We start from the raw sequence: 16848 nt of genomic DNA, 5'->3' as shown, positions 1-16848 counted from the left end.
TAATTCATACACTATTATCTATTAATGCCACTATTATCTATTAAAATGACAATACTAAAACACTTTTCATTAGGCAGGTAAGATAGGCATGATACTTGGTTTGCAAGTTCATGCTGAAAGAAAGCTAAAGCCCTGGTTTTTAAAGCCTTGTTTTGCAGCACTGCTTAAGAACGGGGCATGTAAATTTATTCCCTGTCCCTTTCAAGTAACCTTAGAATGATTTGTTCTTTAAGGGACAAGCACAAATTCTAAATGCATACACCTTTCATGTTTGATAAAGGGACACTAATTCATAAAGTGAGAATCATCTCTCTTAAGTTTAAAATTATTTCCCCTTTGCCTTAAGTATTCCATTTCACCTCACCAACTAATTTTTAAAGCAAAGCACAATATTTTGGACAGGAGAACATTTACATTTCTAAGATTAGAACCCTTTTTACAGTCAAGGTTCACTGGATTTTTTAAATCTTTGTTTACTTTTTGATTTTTTTTAGTAGGCGATGAACACTCTGTTTGCTGTTGCCATTAAAAGACTGTTCTTTTCTTGAACACTAGCAATGAAGGGCATGTCTATTCATGTGTTCTTGCAAGACAGTGCTGTAAAGAAAGACTACAGCTCCATACCCTTAATAGCTGCTTAGAAGTAGATTCAGCCGGTGCAGCTTCATTGCTCCATGTGACAAAGCTATACCTGCCACAATTCTATGCAACTGATAAGAATACCAAAGCCCTGCCCACTCTCCAGAAGAAAGCCTATCTATTATAACAAGGAACACAGAACAGCAAATGCATGGGCCTCTGTTAGAACGTCTTTCTCATAGCTGCAGCAAGAAGAGACCCTGATTTTTTTCTCTCACTTTAACAAGTGATCCATCACAGAACTAAACCTGCCAGTTTCTCTAATAGTATTCTGAACATCCTTCCTTGATGTATTGAGACAATCGGCTCTAATGGAGCATAAGAGAAAAGAGCAGGAAAGAGGGAAAGTAATTCATATTACACTCCTTCCCTTCCAAAATGACTGGGCATCATCATTCATTTGCCTTCCATAGAGGAGGAAAACATTACTGCCCTTTCACTGTATTATTTGGTTGGAGGGGGGGAACCCAATTACTTTATCCCTAGACTATAACGGTAGCTGAAAAATATTCAGGAATGGGACCACAGCAAAATTCAAGATACAAGTAGCCTCAGTGCTTTCTGCAATTCAGATTCAGCCCCGAACAGAAGATAATGTAGTAACATTTGCAGACACTAACTCAAGTGGGAAGGCAATGAGTTGTATCAAATGCTTCCTCAGGGGGTGGCAACAGTGCCTTTAGGCATTTTTGACAAGTGATATGAAAACAAAGATGAGATGAACATAAACAACTCCTTTAACTTATTCCTAACCAAATAAAATTTGACATCTACTTCCTCACTTTTAAGTTGTCAGGATTGACAGAGGGCAGTTTTGCTGGTAATTCCGCATCATGTCTCTCCAACAGTTGCAATAGCCGTGTCTTTCAAGTCAGCGTGGATCACAGCTTTTTCTTCCTACTTTTACCAATGAGGGAATGGGAGGGAGGGGGAACGCGAAGGGCAAAGGAAGAGGGAGGCCATTGCACTCATTCTTCTAAATGTAATTGCACTAGTTTTTCTCTCAACTAAGTGGAATGTGGGCTAGATTCTGGAAAGATATTGCATTGCTTCAGCTTGTGCAAACTCAACATGTGCTGTTTAAGTACAGTGGTACCTCGGGTATTAATTTGTTCCGCCACCGCTTCGTAACCCGAAAAGCCTTCGCAAGCCGAAAACCATAGGCGCTAATGGGGAAAAGCCGCGATTGTGTGAAATAGCGCCGAAAAGCACCAAAATTTTCTTCGTAACCCGAAATAACCTTCGTAACCCGGAACAGTTATTTCCTATGGGATTTTTTCGTATCCTGGAAATTTCGTAACGTGGGTATTTCGTATCCCGGGGTACCACTGTACACACATGAGCGCCAACTGGCTTGATTCCCTAATGTATGTATGTACAAGAGTAAAGAATGGATGTGCGCTTAGTCAAACCTGGTTGGACTCCAATCCAGCTTCAGACAGTTGTATACAAGCCGCCAGATCAGCCGCAACTTCCTATTCAGAACAAGTCCATGTTGTTTAAAACTCTCTCCCTTGTGTGATGCAAAAGCGTAAAGGGAAAGGTTAAGGTGCCAGTATAAAAGCAACAGTCTCCCACCTTTGAGCAACTCATCTTTCAAAATGTTCTCTCCTTTTCTCCTACCCTTCGCTTCCTTCTGACCCACCCCATGTCCAGACTGCCTCACCCACTGCTTACATTCTCAAAGTACCCCTGTTTGCTGCCCCTTGCCCCCTAGGACCATGCCGACTGGTTGTTAGGATACGCAGACTTTCTCAAGCAACTAAGCACAGAGCATGAGGGGAGAGCAGGAGGACTAAGGGCCTGCTGGGGCAGTTTAGATGCTGTGAGACAAACCTGTTTTAAGTGTACTTGTTTGAATTAAATGTAATGTAATATATTATTTGTTGAATGTAGTAATTAGGTATTTATGAATATATTGTTGTAATTTCTGACAACATCCAAAAAATAAAATGTTCCTAAATCATGACAAAGGATTGTTTTCCCAGCCCCAGCGGTGAACAGAAGCTACGACACTTGTGTATAAGTTTAAAAACTGAAGCACTAATTGTACCTGAATAGACTCTTAGGTAGAAGACACAGATTAAATTTTGCACTACAAACAGCTTCATCGGGGATGTAGACAGTTTCAACATATGAAGGTGTCTACAGCAAACTTTGAAACAGCAGTATTAAGGTAGGTTATTATCTCCCCAAGAAGATGAACAGACAAGCTAGAAAGCCGTGAAGCCTAGCAGCTGCAGCTACTCTGGGACATTTATTCCAAGATGCTAGCACTGAGTCAAAATAATAATATAATTATTAGTCACTTTTAGGTAGTATAGGAGAAGTAAAAACAGAGAAATCAGCTATGATTAGAAACCATGTGTGTGCGCATGAATAAGCATAACCATGGCCTGAAGTACAACTGATTCCTCATATAAGGTAAAGATGATTATTGTGATTTTAAAAAGAAGAGATTAGAAGCAGATTTCAATGGCAGTGTAGTTGGGACTACAGTTTTTTTCAGTACAAGCAAGATCTAGTTCCATATTTAATAAATTCACAGTGCAATAGCAAAAGAAATATACTTCTCAAGGGGTTAAATTGTTGGTTTTCACACCTAGAGAGGGGGAAGGCACTAACCAAGAGAGTTAAAAGGGTCAATAAGGAACAAAGGCAAGCTGTATTACTACTTTTTTTGTATTCCAAACATCATTCCATTCTAAACATCAATTGTTTCATTCTAGGTATCAAGTGTTTCATTCAGTTTTTGCCAAACATTTCTCTAAAAGGTATCAAAACCACAATACTTACAAATGCTACATTTCTTTAGGTGTTCCTTTTTCATGAGAAATATCCCATGGCCAGCCAGCAGAGGTCACAGTATTGAGAGATAAGCAAAGGCACCTTTTAACTGCTGTCTAGTTAAGAAAACATCTCATTGGCACTTACCAGTGTAGTGGTATTTAGCCTGGACCCTTCTCTTATTAGTATCTCCTATAGTTTATAATCTGACAGCTAAGAACAGTCATAATATGTCTGATGGCCTGGCCACTACCAGCCAATGAGTAACTATGTAATTAAAATGAGATCCAGCTGAAACAAACAAAAGACTAGAGGAAAGAAAAGAGGACAATCTTGAATACAGGGTTAAGATAGACAGGACAAACCAAATCAAGTGATGTGCCTCATTTCTGTGGATCCATTTCCTCACCGAGTGTCTCATTCTCCCTCTTAGCAGACACACATACACAAAAGCACTACACTTGCGTAGTTGCTGTCAAGGAAAAAGATCCCGTATTGCTAGGAAGAATGCCTTTACATATAAGAACAGCTGACAAATTGACTACAACAAGTAGCAGCACTATGCCACTCTGGAAAGATGGGTTAGCAGTTACATATCACTCTGAGGCAGGCCCACAGGAGTGCTGTGCAGCCAGGTGTTTAAAAGAGACTCAGTCATTTCTCCTGGAGGCACAAGAAAATAGGGCCCACCGAGGAGTTGGATCCCTCGGAGAGAGGACTAATTGGTTCCACCTCCTCCTAGTTTAAGACAAGGAATAAAACCATCCAGCAAAGAGGATGGTGAAGAACTCTAACCAATTCATTTTGGAATGACAGCCACAGCAACACAGGCACCTGGATGCTGCTGGATCAAAACATGTATTTACTAAGGATGGTTGTTGGAGCAAGACGCCATGGCCCTCAGAACAAACTGATCCCTTGTAACCCTGGCAGATGCTGCACAACTTGCCCACAAGCAAATACTACCAAACACTGTATCAAAATTCACCACAAAATACTTTTTGCTTTCAATGAAACTTACCAAAGGTGAGTAATACTATAGATGTGACTGATTTTAAGATTCAGGAAAGACTGTTGAGCAAAGTCAGTGTACAGAAAGTCAATGTACAGATTTGTGCTGTCAAAAGTCCTGGGATTGTGTGCTCCCTCCAGGCTGAAGATTTGTGCGGAGCTTGTACATGTGATCTAAAGCTTGGGTGAGGAAAGCACCAGTTGTGTTGATCTCCATCAACGTCAGATTATCCAGCTTGTAAGAGACAAGGGGATACGTGTTACAAAAGGACGACGACAACTGTGATCATATTGAGAATAACCACAGCTTCAGCATTCCTTGGGACTAACGGGAATTGGAAGTCCAGAACATCAGCCTATATAGGTTTATGCTTCTCTTCCAGAATATTCCAAACAAGGATACAGAAAAAAAACCTACCACTGTGATTTCAGATGTATTTCATGTAGAATTTGGAAGGTAGGATGGGGGTCAAGATGGCTCTTACCGACTTCTACCTGTAACTGAACATCACCCACAGAAACGAACTTCAGTCCAGCCTTCCCCAATCAGATGTCTTTCAGTTGTTTTGGGCTACAGCTTTAGAGATCCCTCCTCACTGGCCCTGATAGCTGACGCTGAGGAGAGTGGCAATCCAATGTTTGTGAATGGCACTAAGTTCTGGAAGTCTGAGGCCCAAAGCATAGAAGCAAAAGTGCTGGCTTCGGGCTGCGTTTGGGGCAAGGCATGCAGATGACGCATGCACCAAAAGCAGTCGGAAGCTATGCCAAGCCTGCGCCAATTCAGAAAAGCCAATACAAAAGTTGCTTGACATACTACAGCTTACGAGTTACACAAGTGTAATAATATTTCAAAGAGAGACTTGTTTTATCATGCACACAAGCAGGGAGTGCATTTGATAAGAGCTCACTGATAACACTTCCATAGCAAAGTAAATGCACATCACTTCAGAAGAACATAGTATACTATCAATCATAACTAGGGAAACAACTTCAGACTTAGCTATGCTCTCAATACAAAGTTGAGCAAGAAGGAAAGAAATCATATACCTGTAGTAAAAATCTGAAACCTGCTACTTCCTTAGCTAACAGGAGTCTACAGCCTAACAGGCTTGCATCCTTCCGAGGTTGCTAAAATGAGTACCCAGACTGTTGGGGGCAAATTAGCTTACTTGCTAATTAGCTTACTTGCTGTTCACCGCTATGATCTTTGGAATAGCGGTATATAAATAAAACAAATTATTATTATTAACAAAAGTCACAATCACTTTTACTATCAGATCATGACAACATCTGAATTTGTAAACCCTTGGCTTAACAAATACACTGTTCAATAACTCATCAGATTATAATGAATTTCTTTTACCTTGGCATGCACTTCTTGCTGTCTGACAAAGCTATCTGCAGACAACCGGAGTTTTGCTAGTCGAGTGTCCCATGTATCTTTAACCAATGTTCGGATCTCGTCTGCCTTTGGAATATTGTCTGCAGCACTAATGAAAAGGGGAAAATTTATCAGTGTATGCTGTGAAAGACGCAAACACTATAAATGATCAGTATAACAAAGCTTGGACCCAAGCAATATTGCTCAGCTTCTGCACAATAAATAACATTGTTTTTCATTCTTTCAAAGACAAGTGAATGTCCCCCACTGAACATGCTTTATTATAGGCCACTATTTAATGTTCCAACAATCTAACCTTGTATTACTGAAAGTACACTCATCCCTACACGCTTGCAGCTCTGACTTTTGCGGATCTGATTATTCACGGATTTTATTAATACGCACTCTCTAGGAATCTCTAGGTCCTCCACTGCAACTCTATGGTCAACTCTGACCAAAAGTCACACTGAAGGACCTAAAGATTCCTGGAGAGAATACTCCATTGGGCATTTATAGCTCCTCCAGCGCAATTTTATAGTCAATGGCTGGCAGATGTTGACCAGAGTTGCACTGGAGGACCTAGAGATTCCTAGAGAGGTGTTCTCTCAGGTAAAAACACAGTGTTTTTGATATTTGTGGTTTTTCCCCATTCACGGGGGTCCTGTGCCCCTAACCCCAGTAAATGTGGAGAGTCCCAAAGGAGAAAAAAGACAAATGCTACCAAGACAAGCACTATTGATGCATGTTAAAAGAGATGAACACATCAGGCAAGACTAGTGGTGCTCAGACTTTGGTCCGCCAAGTGTTTTGGACCTCAGCTTTCAGAATCGGTGGCCACCAGCCAAGCTGGCCAGGCCTTCCAAGAGCTGTAGTCCCAAATATATGGAGGACCAAAATCTGAGCACTACTGCACTTTCGCACCTTGCACACTGTAATACTCTCTCCTGTTTCCCAAATTCGAATCTGACATGACCTGGATGCTTTTGTACATAAACAGTATAAGAATTTGTCCATTAGATGTCTTTCCACTAAGAACAAAGTGAGAGTGTGTTACAGTGGGAAACCTACTCACTAGTTCAACAGCAATTTAGTTAATTCCATGTAGTAAGGGCTAGGCATCGGTGTGAAAGTGTCTTCATTGCGCTCCTGCTCTCGGATTTGCTCCAGCTTTTCTAGAAAGGACAGACAAAGAGAAGGATGGCTTACAAAGAGCAAGATGTTGCTGAAGGTGGAATCTTTTAAGCAAAACAGCAAATGTCAAGATCCAATGGGATGACTTTGGCAACGAGCAAAGTGATTAACCTCCAACCACCATCTTGAGGGGGAGAGAAGCCTTGCAATTTTTTGTATTGTATTGCAATTTTACTGTACACTGGTGGCGCAGTGGTTAAATGCCTGTACTGCAGCCATTCACTCGAAACCACATGGTTGCGAGTTCAAGACCAGCAAGAGGGCCCAAGCTCGACTCAGGCATGCATCCTTCCGAGGTCGCTAAAATGAGTACCCAGATTTTGTTGGGGGCAAATTAGCTTACTTGCTAATTAGCTTACTTGCTGTTCACCGCTGATAATTGTGGAATAGCAGTATATAAATAAAAATAATTATTATTATTATTATTATTATTATTAACCTATGTCTGTGTTAGTCTAGCAAACTATAGCACTGGGAAAAAGTAAACCAGCTTTTCTACTAAGGTGCCACCTTTCGCCAACACTCAAAAACCCTGGCAGAACAACATAAGCAAAGCTGTCTGGTAGAGTCCTGCTTGACATGAGAAGACTTTTAAAATGTCAAGTTCTATTAAAGCAAAACTATTACTGAAATGCAGCAATATCTATGTGGATATGTAAACCATTAAAAAAGCAACTGTGACACATTTTAGAAACTGATGAGCAACTGACTCTAGTGGCAAGGCCTAGCTCCTACCAATAGAGACAACTCCACAACTACTAACTCAATAACTAAAAGAGGAGATAAGCTCTTCCTTACCCACATCCATCCACTCTGGAGGTATCAGTCGACACTTCTGTCTCTGCTTCAGGTTAATAGCCAGCCAGAGCGGCACTTGCACAGGCAGCCCAGGATTGAAGGGACCCAGGTCCCCCTACAAAAGAGAACCACAGTGGAAAAACATTAAGGTTCTTGGGTCATTTATATTACGTATTCCATTCATTTAAACAGATCCATTGCCATAATGTTTCCAGTCTTTATGTACAGTTGTAAAACCAAGACAGTGAAGAAAACTGACAGGAAGACACTCATTTAGAAATGTGGCGCCGGAGAAGAGTTCTATGAATACCGCGGACTCCTAAAATGAACGAATAAATGAGTCCTAGAGCAAATCAAGCTGAAAAATAAGAAATAAACAATATTATTATTACTGTTCTTTGAACAAATAACAACAAAAGGCTCATTAGAAAAGATGATAACGCTTGGTAAGGAGGGAAGCGGCAGGAGAAGAGGGAAACTGCAATCCGGGTGCATAGTTTTATTATTAATATACATAAATATGAAATTATGTTATAATTAATTAATGTCTAATTAATATGTATTTAAATAATTATATACTAATATATTAATATATAATTAATTAATTTTATATATTTATATACATATGTATGTATATAAATACATACAATCTATTAATTATATATCAATATTTAATTATTTATATTATATACATATACATACATATTTATTCAATTAAATAAATAAAATGTGTATATATTATATATAATTAATATATAATATGTATTTAAATAACTATATATATATTAATATATAATTAATTCGATTTATTTATTATATATACAATACTATATATATAATTAAATTTATATATTATGTTTATATATTATATTATGATTAGTTAATATATAATTAATGTATATTTAAATAACTATGTTAATGTGCAATTAATTAATTATAGTGTGTGTGTGCCACACACATACATATATTAAATACAATCCCAACCCTAAAAACTCCCTGCAAGCCTTATAGCCTCATGTAGGCTGCTGGGGATGATGGGAATTGTGGTGGGCCTCCAGGTTGAGTCAGGCTGCCATTCCTCCCCATAGAATAGAAGTCCCTTGTGTTTATCGGTTCCTGTCCCTCAGGGTCCCTTCTTCCCCGCTTTCGGCCGCCCTCAGCGCTCACCCCAATGAGGTAAATCCGGTCGAGGCTGAAGTTGGGGATGATGGTGACCATTTCTTGCTCGGCCAAGAACTCCACTTCGGCGGCCTCCATTCCCAAAAAGAGTTCAGCGTCGTTCAGCGTTCAATGGCCGCCGGCTGTGAAAATCAAGAGAGACCGCCTCAGGTAGCTCTGTCTCCCATTGGTTGGGAGAACGATCAATCCCCGCCCATTGGGTCTTCCATTGGTTAGGAGGGCCAACAGCCCCCACCCACCATTTCATCCGCCTGTGACAACTCGACGTTCTATTGGATGGAAACGGGAAGCAATCCCCGACCACTTCCCCAGCCCCCTGAGGCAACTCGACGTTTCATTGGTTATGACAGCGAGCAATCATCGCTTACTGCCACCTCGTCGTCCAGTGAAAGACTCGGCTTTTCCTCGAGCGAGCGCATTCACTCCTATTGGTTGGGAAGAGAAAGTTATTGCCCACTCTTCCTCCTATGAAATGCTTGGGTTCCTCCCCCTTCCCTTCCGCACTCTGAGGTAGCGGTGTCGACTACTGGCTGGGATGAGCTATCAAACCACGCCCACTAGGCTTTTCCCCTCCCGGCTTAAAGCAGCGCCGATTTCTATTGGCTGAGCGGGAAGAGAAAGTCCAGTAAAGCCCGGCCACTACCGCTTGGTCTTGCCTAGTTCAGGGACTCAGTTAGCCCCGCCTATCCTTAATAGCTATTGGCTGGAGAGTAATGCTTATATATGTGACGTATCCCAGTTCCTGCATTCTGATTGGCTCTTTTCTCGGACGCTTCCATGTGATTGGTTACCGGCTCACATCAGTCACTTTAAGCGCTGAGGCCTATGCTATCCTGGGATTTGTAGTTTCACCAAGGCCTTCAGCCTTTCCTGCCAAAGAGAGCTAGGACTTCACAGAACTACAAATCCCAGGGTTCTCGGTTGGAGGTGTCAAACTACATGTTCCTTTCCCTCAGAAAGATTACTTTTAAAAAAAAAATATATATTATTTTTTTAATTTTAATATTAATTTGTAATATTGGTTTTAATACTGATTTTAATATTAATTTAAAAAAATTATACCCAAAGATCCAACAATCCATGGCTTTGGAAAATAATTTTAATTAATTAATTAATAATAATAATTCAAAATGTAAACCTTGCAATTGCAATTACAAGTCTGAGATAATGAAGTTGTAGTTAAGAAATGATAAGATAATTGAAGTTACAAGATAACTTTTAATTTTTTATTTTAATATTAATTTGTAATATTACTTTAATACTGATTTTAATATTAATTAACATTTTAATATTAATTTTAAAAATTATTTTCATACCCACAGATCCAACAATCCATGGCTTTGGGAAATAATTTTAAATAATAATAATAATAATAATAATAATATTCAAAAAGCAAAGCTTGCGATTGCAATTACAAGCCTGAGATGATGAAGGCTATAATAGTTGTAGTTAAGAAATGATAACAACAACAAAGATAGCTTCCAGATAAAGAAATAAATGGCTTGCCTTCCACCATCAATATATATATATATATATTCTTAGCTATAACAATTATAGCCTTCATCATCTCAGACTTGTAATTGCAATTGCAAGGCTTGATTTTTGATTATTATTATTATTAGAAATTATTTTCCAAAGCCAAGGAATATATTTCATTCCATGGCTTTGAAATAATTTCTAAAATAATAATATATATATATATATGATTAAATGGGAGACTATAGCAGCTGCAAAACCTTTCAAGCATGCATCAAAGACAGATTAATGTCCAGAGGTTTTATGTCCAAAAATGGGAAGAAGAAGGGAGAAGGATGGGAGAAAAGGCCTTTTTATTGAAGATTGATTTAAAGCATTGTCAGGTTGTCAGGGCACCATGGAAACTGAAAGCCTTCAAATAATATTAGCTGCGACAGGTCCATCATTTAATAGCAATCCTCTTCCAAAAATACTCCTCCTTTCTCTGCTTTAAAATCCTGGTCGGAGAACCAATAATATCTGATGCAACGAATTAAGAGGGACCAATAACTGTGAATTGGGGGAATGGAAAGGTTAGGGTTACTGCTTCTTCTCTCCTAATTTTATCTTAAATCCATCTACCTCATTTTCCAAAAAAGAGAAGAGCAGGTGAGTTTCGAGGTTGTGAAATTGCATTAGTGTCGCTAAATTGCAATTCTATTGAATTGCATGAGTATTAAACAAAAATGAATAAGATTGGAGAGGAAGAAGAAATGGATAGGGCTACATCCGCGCTGCAAAAATAATCCAGTTTGATTGCCCTGGAATTATGAGAGAATGAAAGCCAGTATATGAGAAAATTAATAATAATAATAATAATAATAATAATAATAATAATAATAATAATAATTAGGTTTTTTGTGGGGGTTTCAGGCTATGTGGCCATGTTCCAGAAGTGTTTATCCCTGACGTTTCGCCTGCATCTGTGGCTGGCATCTTCGGAGAATGCATTTCATAATGAAACTTTGGTAAGACGCCAGCCACGGATGCCGGCGAAACGTCAGGAATAAACTCTTCTAGAACATGGCCACATAACCACCATCCCCAAACCACAAAAAGCTATAGATGCCGACCATCAAAGTCTTTGACTTCTTATTATTATCATCATTATTATTAGCCTTCTCTGTCAGAGAGCTCTGGTGCCACAAGAAAAATCCCAGGACTCCATAGCATTGAGCCCTGGCAATTAAACCGGTGTCGAACTGGATTAATTCTGCAGCGTAGATGCAAGCTCAATGGGAGTATTGGACAGCGAGGTTGGAATATATCCCTTCCCTGTAGATTCAGGCCAATGCAAACCACTGCAGAAGCACCTACCTTGCCTGGTTAATAATACCTTTTGCCATTTTGACCACATCCTGGTTTTGCTTGGCCCCATGGGTCCTGATGAAATATTGCAGGGTATATGCCCTATTTGGGGCAAATAATTGGATTTAGCCTGGAAGATCCATCTAGGTATGTTTCCACTAAGGCCTCATTCCCACTTACAGATAAATCGGTGCGCGATCCGAATTGATTGACCGATTCGACATTGGATCGTGGTTTACACTACATTTGCCCCGATCACATTTTCTGGCGTCAAAATAACCCACTTGTGGTTCCCATTCGCAAATGAATCGATTCAAAATGATTCGGTTCCAGCCGGCTGAAGGGAAAACTTGAATTGATTCCGATCCGCTTGTGGTTCACACTTGCGCAGAATCGATTTATCGAAGAAACGGAAAAAATCCAGCATCAAAAAGACGCGGGTTAAATAGGTCTGGAGCGTGAATCCCCCCCCCTTTCGGAATTCAGCGATTCAGATTAAGTGGGAACCAGGGTCGTTTGAACCAATTCAAACCAATCTGGTTTAATAGGTTGTGGGAATGAAGCCCATATTTCTTTAGTGGAAATGCTTGATTTAAGGGGGCCTCCTTTGACACCCCACAATTATACCACTCTGGTATTTAAAGATGTTATTTCTAGGGTTATTTCCACAACCCAACTCTTGCGTGTCTCGGAGGAGCGACTGTCACTCTATAGAGTTTCCCAAACCCAGCGAACGCACCGCCTATGCGTGGCTCTGCCATGATGTGAACACACTTTTGTGCCTTTTGCCATCTGCTGCTGCCATTAAAAAAATTAAATTTCCATCTGTTTTCCCTCTCTCCGAAATGCGCGTCACGCACATGAGGCATTGAGTTTCGCTCCTTAGCGGCAAAGCCTCATGTTGCTATCGGGACCGGTTTTAAGGAGTATATTACTCCCTTGTTGCAAAAGCTTTACTGGCGACCCGTCGTCCGGTGATATTGATACGGTTTGCCCTTGTCAGCCCCATGATGCCTCGCTTTAATTAAATTAATTCATTTTTCAAAAACCAACTCAGTGAATTTACGTTCCTCCCTTGTAACGCACTGCTTTCGAACTGTGTGGCTGTGTATGTTGCATGGGATTAATGTAAGGATGGCACTTATAGAAGAGACAGTGTGACATAAGAGTTTATCATACGGGAGGAATTTCTCTTAAATCTAAATGAAAAGAAAGCGGGGCCAGAACGCATTCACTTAAAGTCGCTAGTTCAGCGCAATTAGGTGAATGTGCATTGTGTTCGAACTGGCTTCCCATTGCCCCAGAATAGCGTGCCATTGCCCGAATTTGTGTGTGGCAGTCTATCACGCAATAACGTGAAACCCCATGATTGCGCTCAGATTGCCATTGGATTATAGTTCCAATTTCCCTTGTCTGATAAACTCCAAAGTGGTCTGAGCTTTGGACTATGACTCAGGGTTCGAATCCCCGCTCGGCCACGGAAACCCAATAGATAGCTTTGGGCAAGTCACACTCTCTCAGCTTTAGAGGAAGGCAAGGGCAAACCATTGAGAAAACCCCACAACAGATTCAGTCTTAGGGTTACCATAAGTCAGAAATGACTTGAAGACACACAAGAAGTTCTGAGAAACGTGCAAATGTGCAAACAATGTTTGGAAAAATCACGGAGTTATCTATGAATGGCTCTCCTATTCAAGCTAGACGTCTGGAGAGAACGAATTGCTTTCAAATACAGTTCACGATGGATCCAGCTTGATAGAAACAGAACAGAACAATCTGCCCATAAAACCCAGCGGACGTTTTTAATGCATAATAAACCATGATGCTTTATAAATATTCCCATCCGCCTCCCCAAGACTTGGAAAGCATTATTTCAAACCACACCAAAACATGCCAGTTCACAAAGATGAGAATCCATGCTGAGGCTGAAACAAAATATTCAGTCTGATAAAACGCTGAATTCAAAGATTTTCAGCCTTCTTGGATAAATCTAGCAGAAAGAAAATAGAATGCATGGGTTTCAAATGTTATAAAAACGGGGGAAATAGTAAAAGTGCATTCGTTTTTTTCTTATACAGCTCATAGACTGATAAAAGGTATGCAGTAATTAATCTAAGGGTCATTCCAACAATCATTCCATCCATAGCAATACAATAATTTCTAATGTGAAGTGCGTAGAAGAAAATCTAGGATCTGTACATTTGGGCACAGAGGTTGTTGGTTAGGTTTTATTTGCAATGGAGGAAAGGATTTTGAGGCTTTGGATGCAGAGTCAAAATCTTTATGGCTAGTTGAGGTTCCCTGATATCGAGCCAAAGGATGCCATCATGGAAATGAGAGGATAAAGTGTATTAAAAAGTGATCAAATAAAGCCACCAGTAATTGAAACAAATGTTGATGTTCTGTTTGCTTTCCTTCCATCCAGCTCCCGCATAATGAACACAATTGTTTTCTCTTATCAGTTCTGTGCCACGCAAGTTCCTTCCGCAGAGATATTCGATTGTAGAGGAGATCGCATTTCTCCAAACAGAAATATTTTCTGGTTGGGAAAATGTGATTCTTTCTCTAAGATGCAGATTAACCTCTTCCTATAAAATCATGGACTGTCACTGCAATTCTTTTCTCAGGCCTCATTCCCACTACCCTTTAAACCGGATTGCAAATCGGTTTGAACCGTTTTAAATGACCATGGTTTGCACTTGAACCGAATCACCGGAGCGATTTGGAGAGGGGGGCCATGCACCAGACCCATTTAGCTTGTGTCTTTTTGACACTGATTTTTCCTGCATCTTTTTGGATAAATCAATTCCGCGCATGTATGAACCAGATGAGGATTAGAATGGATTTAAATTTGCCCTTTGGCCAGCTGGAGTGGATCCATTTTGAATCAGTTCATTTGTGAATGTGAACCACGTGGGTTATTTTACTGGGGGGAAATGCGATCAGGGGAAATGTAGTGGGAACAACGCTCCGCTGTTGGATTGATTCATCGATTCGGATCACAAACCGATTTATTTGTAAGTGGGAATGAGGCCTTGGACAAAATCAGTAACCACTGCTTCAGAGCTGCAAAACTCTTCCATTCTGTGCTTTTATACTATTCTTCTATATATATATTTCTGTCTCAGGTTAAACTAGTTTATACCCTCCAACCATTTTGGATTGAAAGGGACAGTCCCAGTTAATCCTCTGACTTTTTCAGCTGCTATTGAAATGCCACAGCTTCCTCTCCTCCTTCTCCTTTCCCTCTTTGTCCTCAGCTTAGTGTATATACGCATGTATAAGTCTAGAAATTTAGGTAAAAAAACTGACCCCAAAAAACCTAAGTTGACTTATCCAGGGGTCAATTTAAGTACTGTATATGAACTCTTATTTACAAGGAGGAACCATCTCCCGATGAAAAGCAAGAGTCTGATATGTGAAGCACTGACTCCCTCTACTCTCTCATCCATCCAGCTTTAAGATTAAGCACAAAGAGTTATGTCTGCTGGAATTTTATAAGTTCTCCAACAATGTTTTGCTTTGCTTCATCCTTTAGATCCCTTGCTATATGCTCCTAAGTTTTACCGTTGACTTATCCATGGGTCATAGCAAAATCCCATAATTTTGTTGTTTGCATTCACTTAACTCAGTATAGAGGGGCGAAATACAGGATTGGGTAGAATCTTATACTTCCCAGGAGGGTAAGGCAAAAGCAAACTGCTTCAGCATCTGAATAATTTTTGCCATCTTGACCATACTGATGGTGCATGGCCATACATGTCCTGATTTTCCTCTGTGAAATGTTGGAGGGTATGCTACTTATATATTTTTTAAAAATCAACTCAAGACATCTTGCAATGCATGACTTACATTAATGGTTCCCAAACTCCAGACATTTTGGACTATAGCTCCCAGCGTTCCTGACTGCTGGCCAAGTTGGCTGGGGCTTCTGGCAGCTGAAGTCCCAAACAGCTGGAAGGCTAAAATTTGGGCATTACTGACTTATGTAGTACCCAACATGCTTAAGCTTTGCCCTCATGGCATACGCTATTTAAGGAGCAAAAACACAATGGCAGACATAAGGATCTGTTTCCAAATTCTCTGGAGCCTTCCAAGCAGGCTAGGAACTGGCCAAGACTTTTGGTTATCCTCCCACTATCAGCTTTATGGCTTCTTTGTCAGATGTATTATTTTACCATAGCTAACATTTCAATTTCATGCTCCCAAAAGAAGACAAAAAGAACAAGAGTACCCTTATGGCTTTACACCTGAAACAGTCAAAGCCTTGGATCAAGGCAGGTTTGTGGAATTATTATTATTTGATGATGATGATAATAATGGTGATGATGATGATAGAGGGTGACTATGGGTGCATCTACACTGTAGAAATAATGCAGCTTGGCACCACTTTAAGTGCTGTAGTGCCATTCTATGGAATCCTGGTGTTGGTAGTTTTACAAGCCTTCATTGCCAAAGAGGCTGGTGCTGCACCAAACTGCAAATCCCAGGATTCTGTAGGATGTAGCCATGGCAGTTAAAGTGATGTCAAACTTTATTATTTCTACAGTGTAGATGCACACTCTCTGTTTCTTCTCGTTTAGAGAGGACAGTCTTCTATTTGCAGAACTGTCCAATCCACATCTGGTTTCAAGATAACAGACAAAGATGCTCTATCAAACATGTAGCTGAGATGTTGTGGCAATGATCCATCTCCCAATCCAACCTGCTAAGCCCACCTTAAAATCCAGGCTGCTGTACAAAGAGATGGAGTTGTGGGAGCAGGCTGCTGAAGGATGACATGTCCAGATCCTGATCCCTCCTACCTGGGAATTGTAATGCAACAAGCCGAAATAGGGACCCCTGTGGGGGTTTGTCACAACTCTTCAGAGGGGTCTGGCCATGTCATCTTTCAGTGCCCCATTAACCAGCATTGCAGAACCTATCCTTTGGCTACCTGGATTTTAAGGTGAGTTTCAGTGCATTAACAATTGTGTCAATGTTGCGACAATCCACAATTGTCTAGATTACTCCTTTCTAACAGGATGCCAGCATGGCAT

At 40.2% G+C, this 16848-nt stretch overlaps 1 protein-coding gene across 2 annotated transcripts; it reads right to left on the bottom strand.

Annotated features, from left to right (window-relative positions):
* Positions 1–3303: 3303 nt before the first annotated feature.
* Positions 3304–9348, bottom strand: GINS2 (GINS complex subunit 2). 2 transcript variants are annotated; one of them, XM_042480730.1, is made up of 5 exons: positions 8975–9301; positions 7808–7922; positions 6891–6990; positions 5801–5927; positions 3304–4672 (listed from the first exon to the last, which is right to left on the bottom strand). In XM_042480730.1, the coding sequence occupies exons 1-5, from the start codon at positions 9062–9064 to the stop codon at positions 4547–4549; spliced, it is 558 nt and encodes a 185-aa protein (XP_042336664.1). In that variant the 5' UTR covers positions 9065–9301; the 3' UTR covers positions 3304–4546. The 2 variants fall into 2 exon arrangements, with proteins under 2 accessions (XP_042336664.1, XP_042336665.1); XM_042480731.1 differs by lacking the exon at positions 3304–4672 and adding an exon at positions 4692–4938 and having other exon boundaries at positions 8975–9348.
* Positions 9349–16848: the final 7500 nt, after the last annotated feature.

The sequence above is a fragment of the Sceloporus undulatus genome, chromosome 8, assembly GCF_019175285.1.
Source record: "Sceloporus undulatus isolate JIND9_A2432 ecotype Alabama chromosome 8, SceUnd_v1.1, whole genome shotgun sequence".
NCBI lineage: Eukaryota > Metazoa > Chordata > Lepidosauria > Squamata > Phrynosomatidae > Sceloporus > Sceloporus undulatus.
Note: the sequence above shows the minus strand (reverse complement) of the source record. Positions and strands in the feature narration are given on the sequence as shown.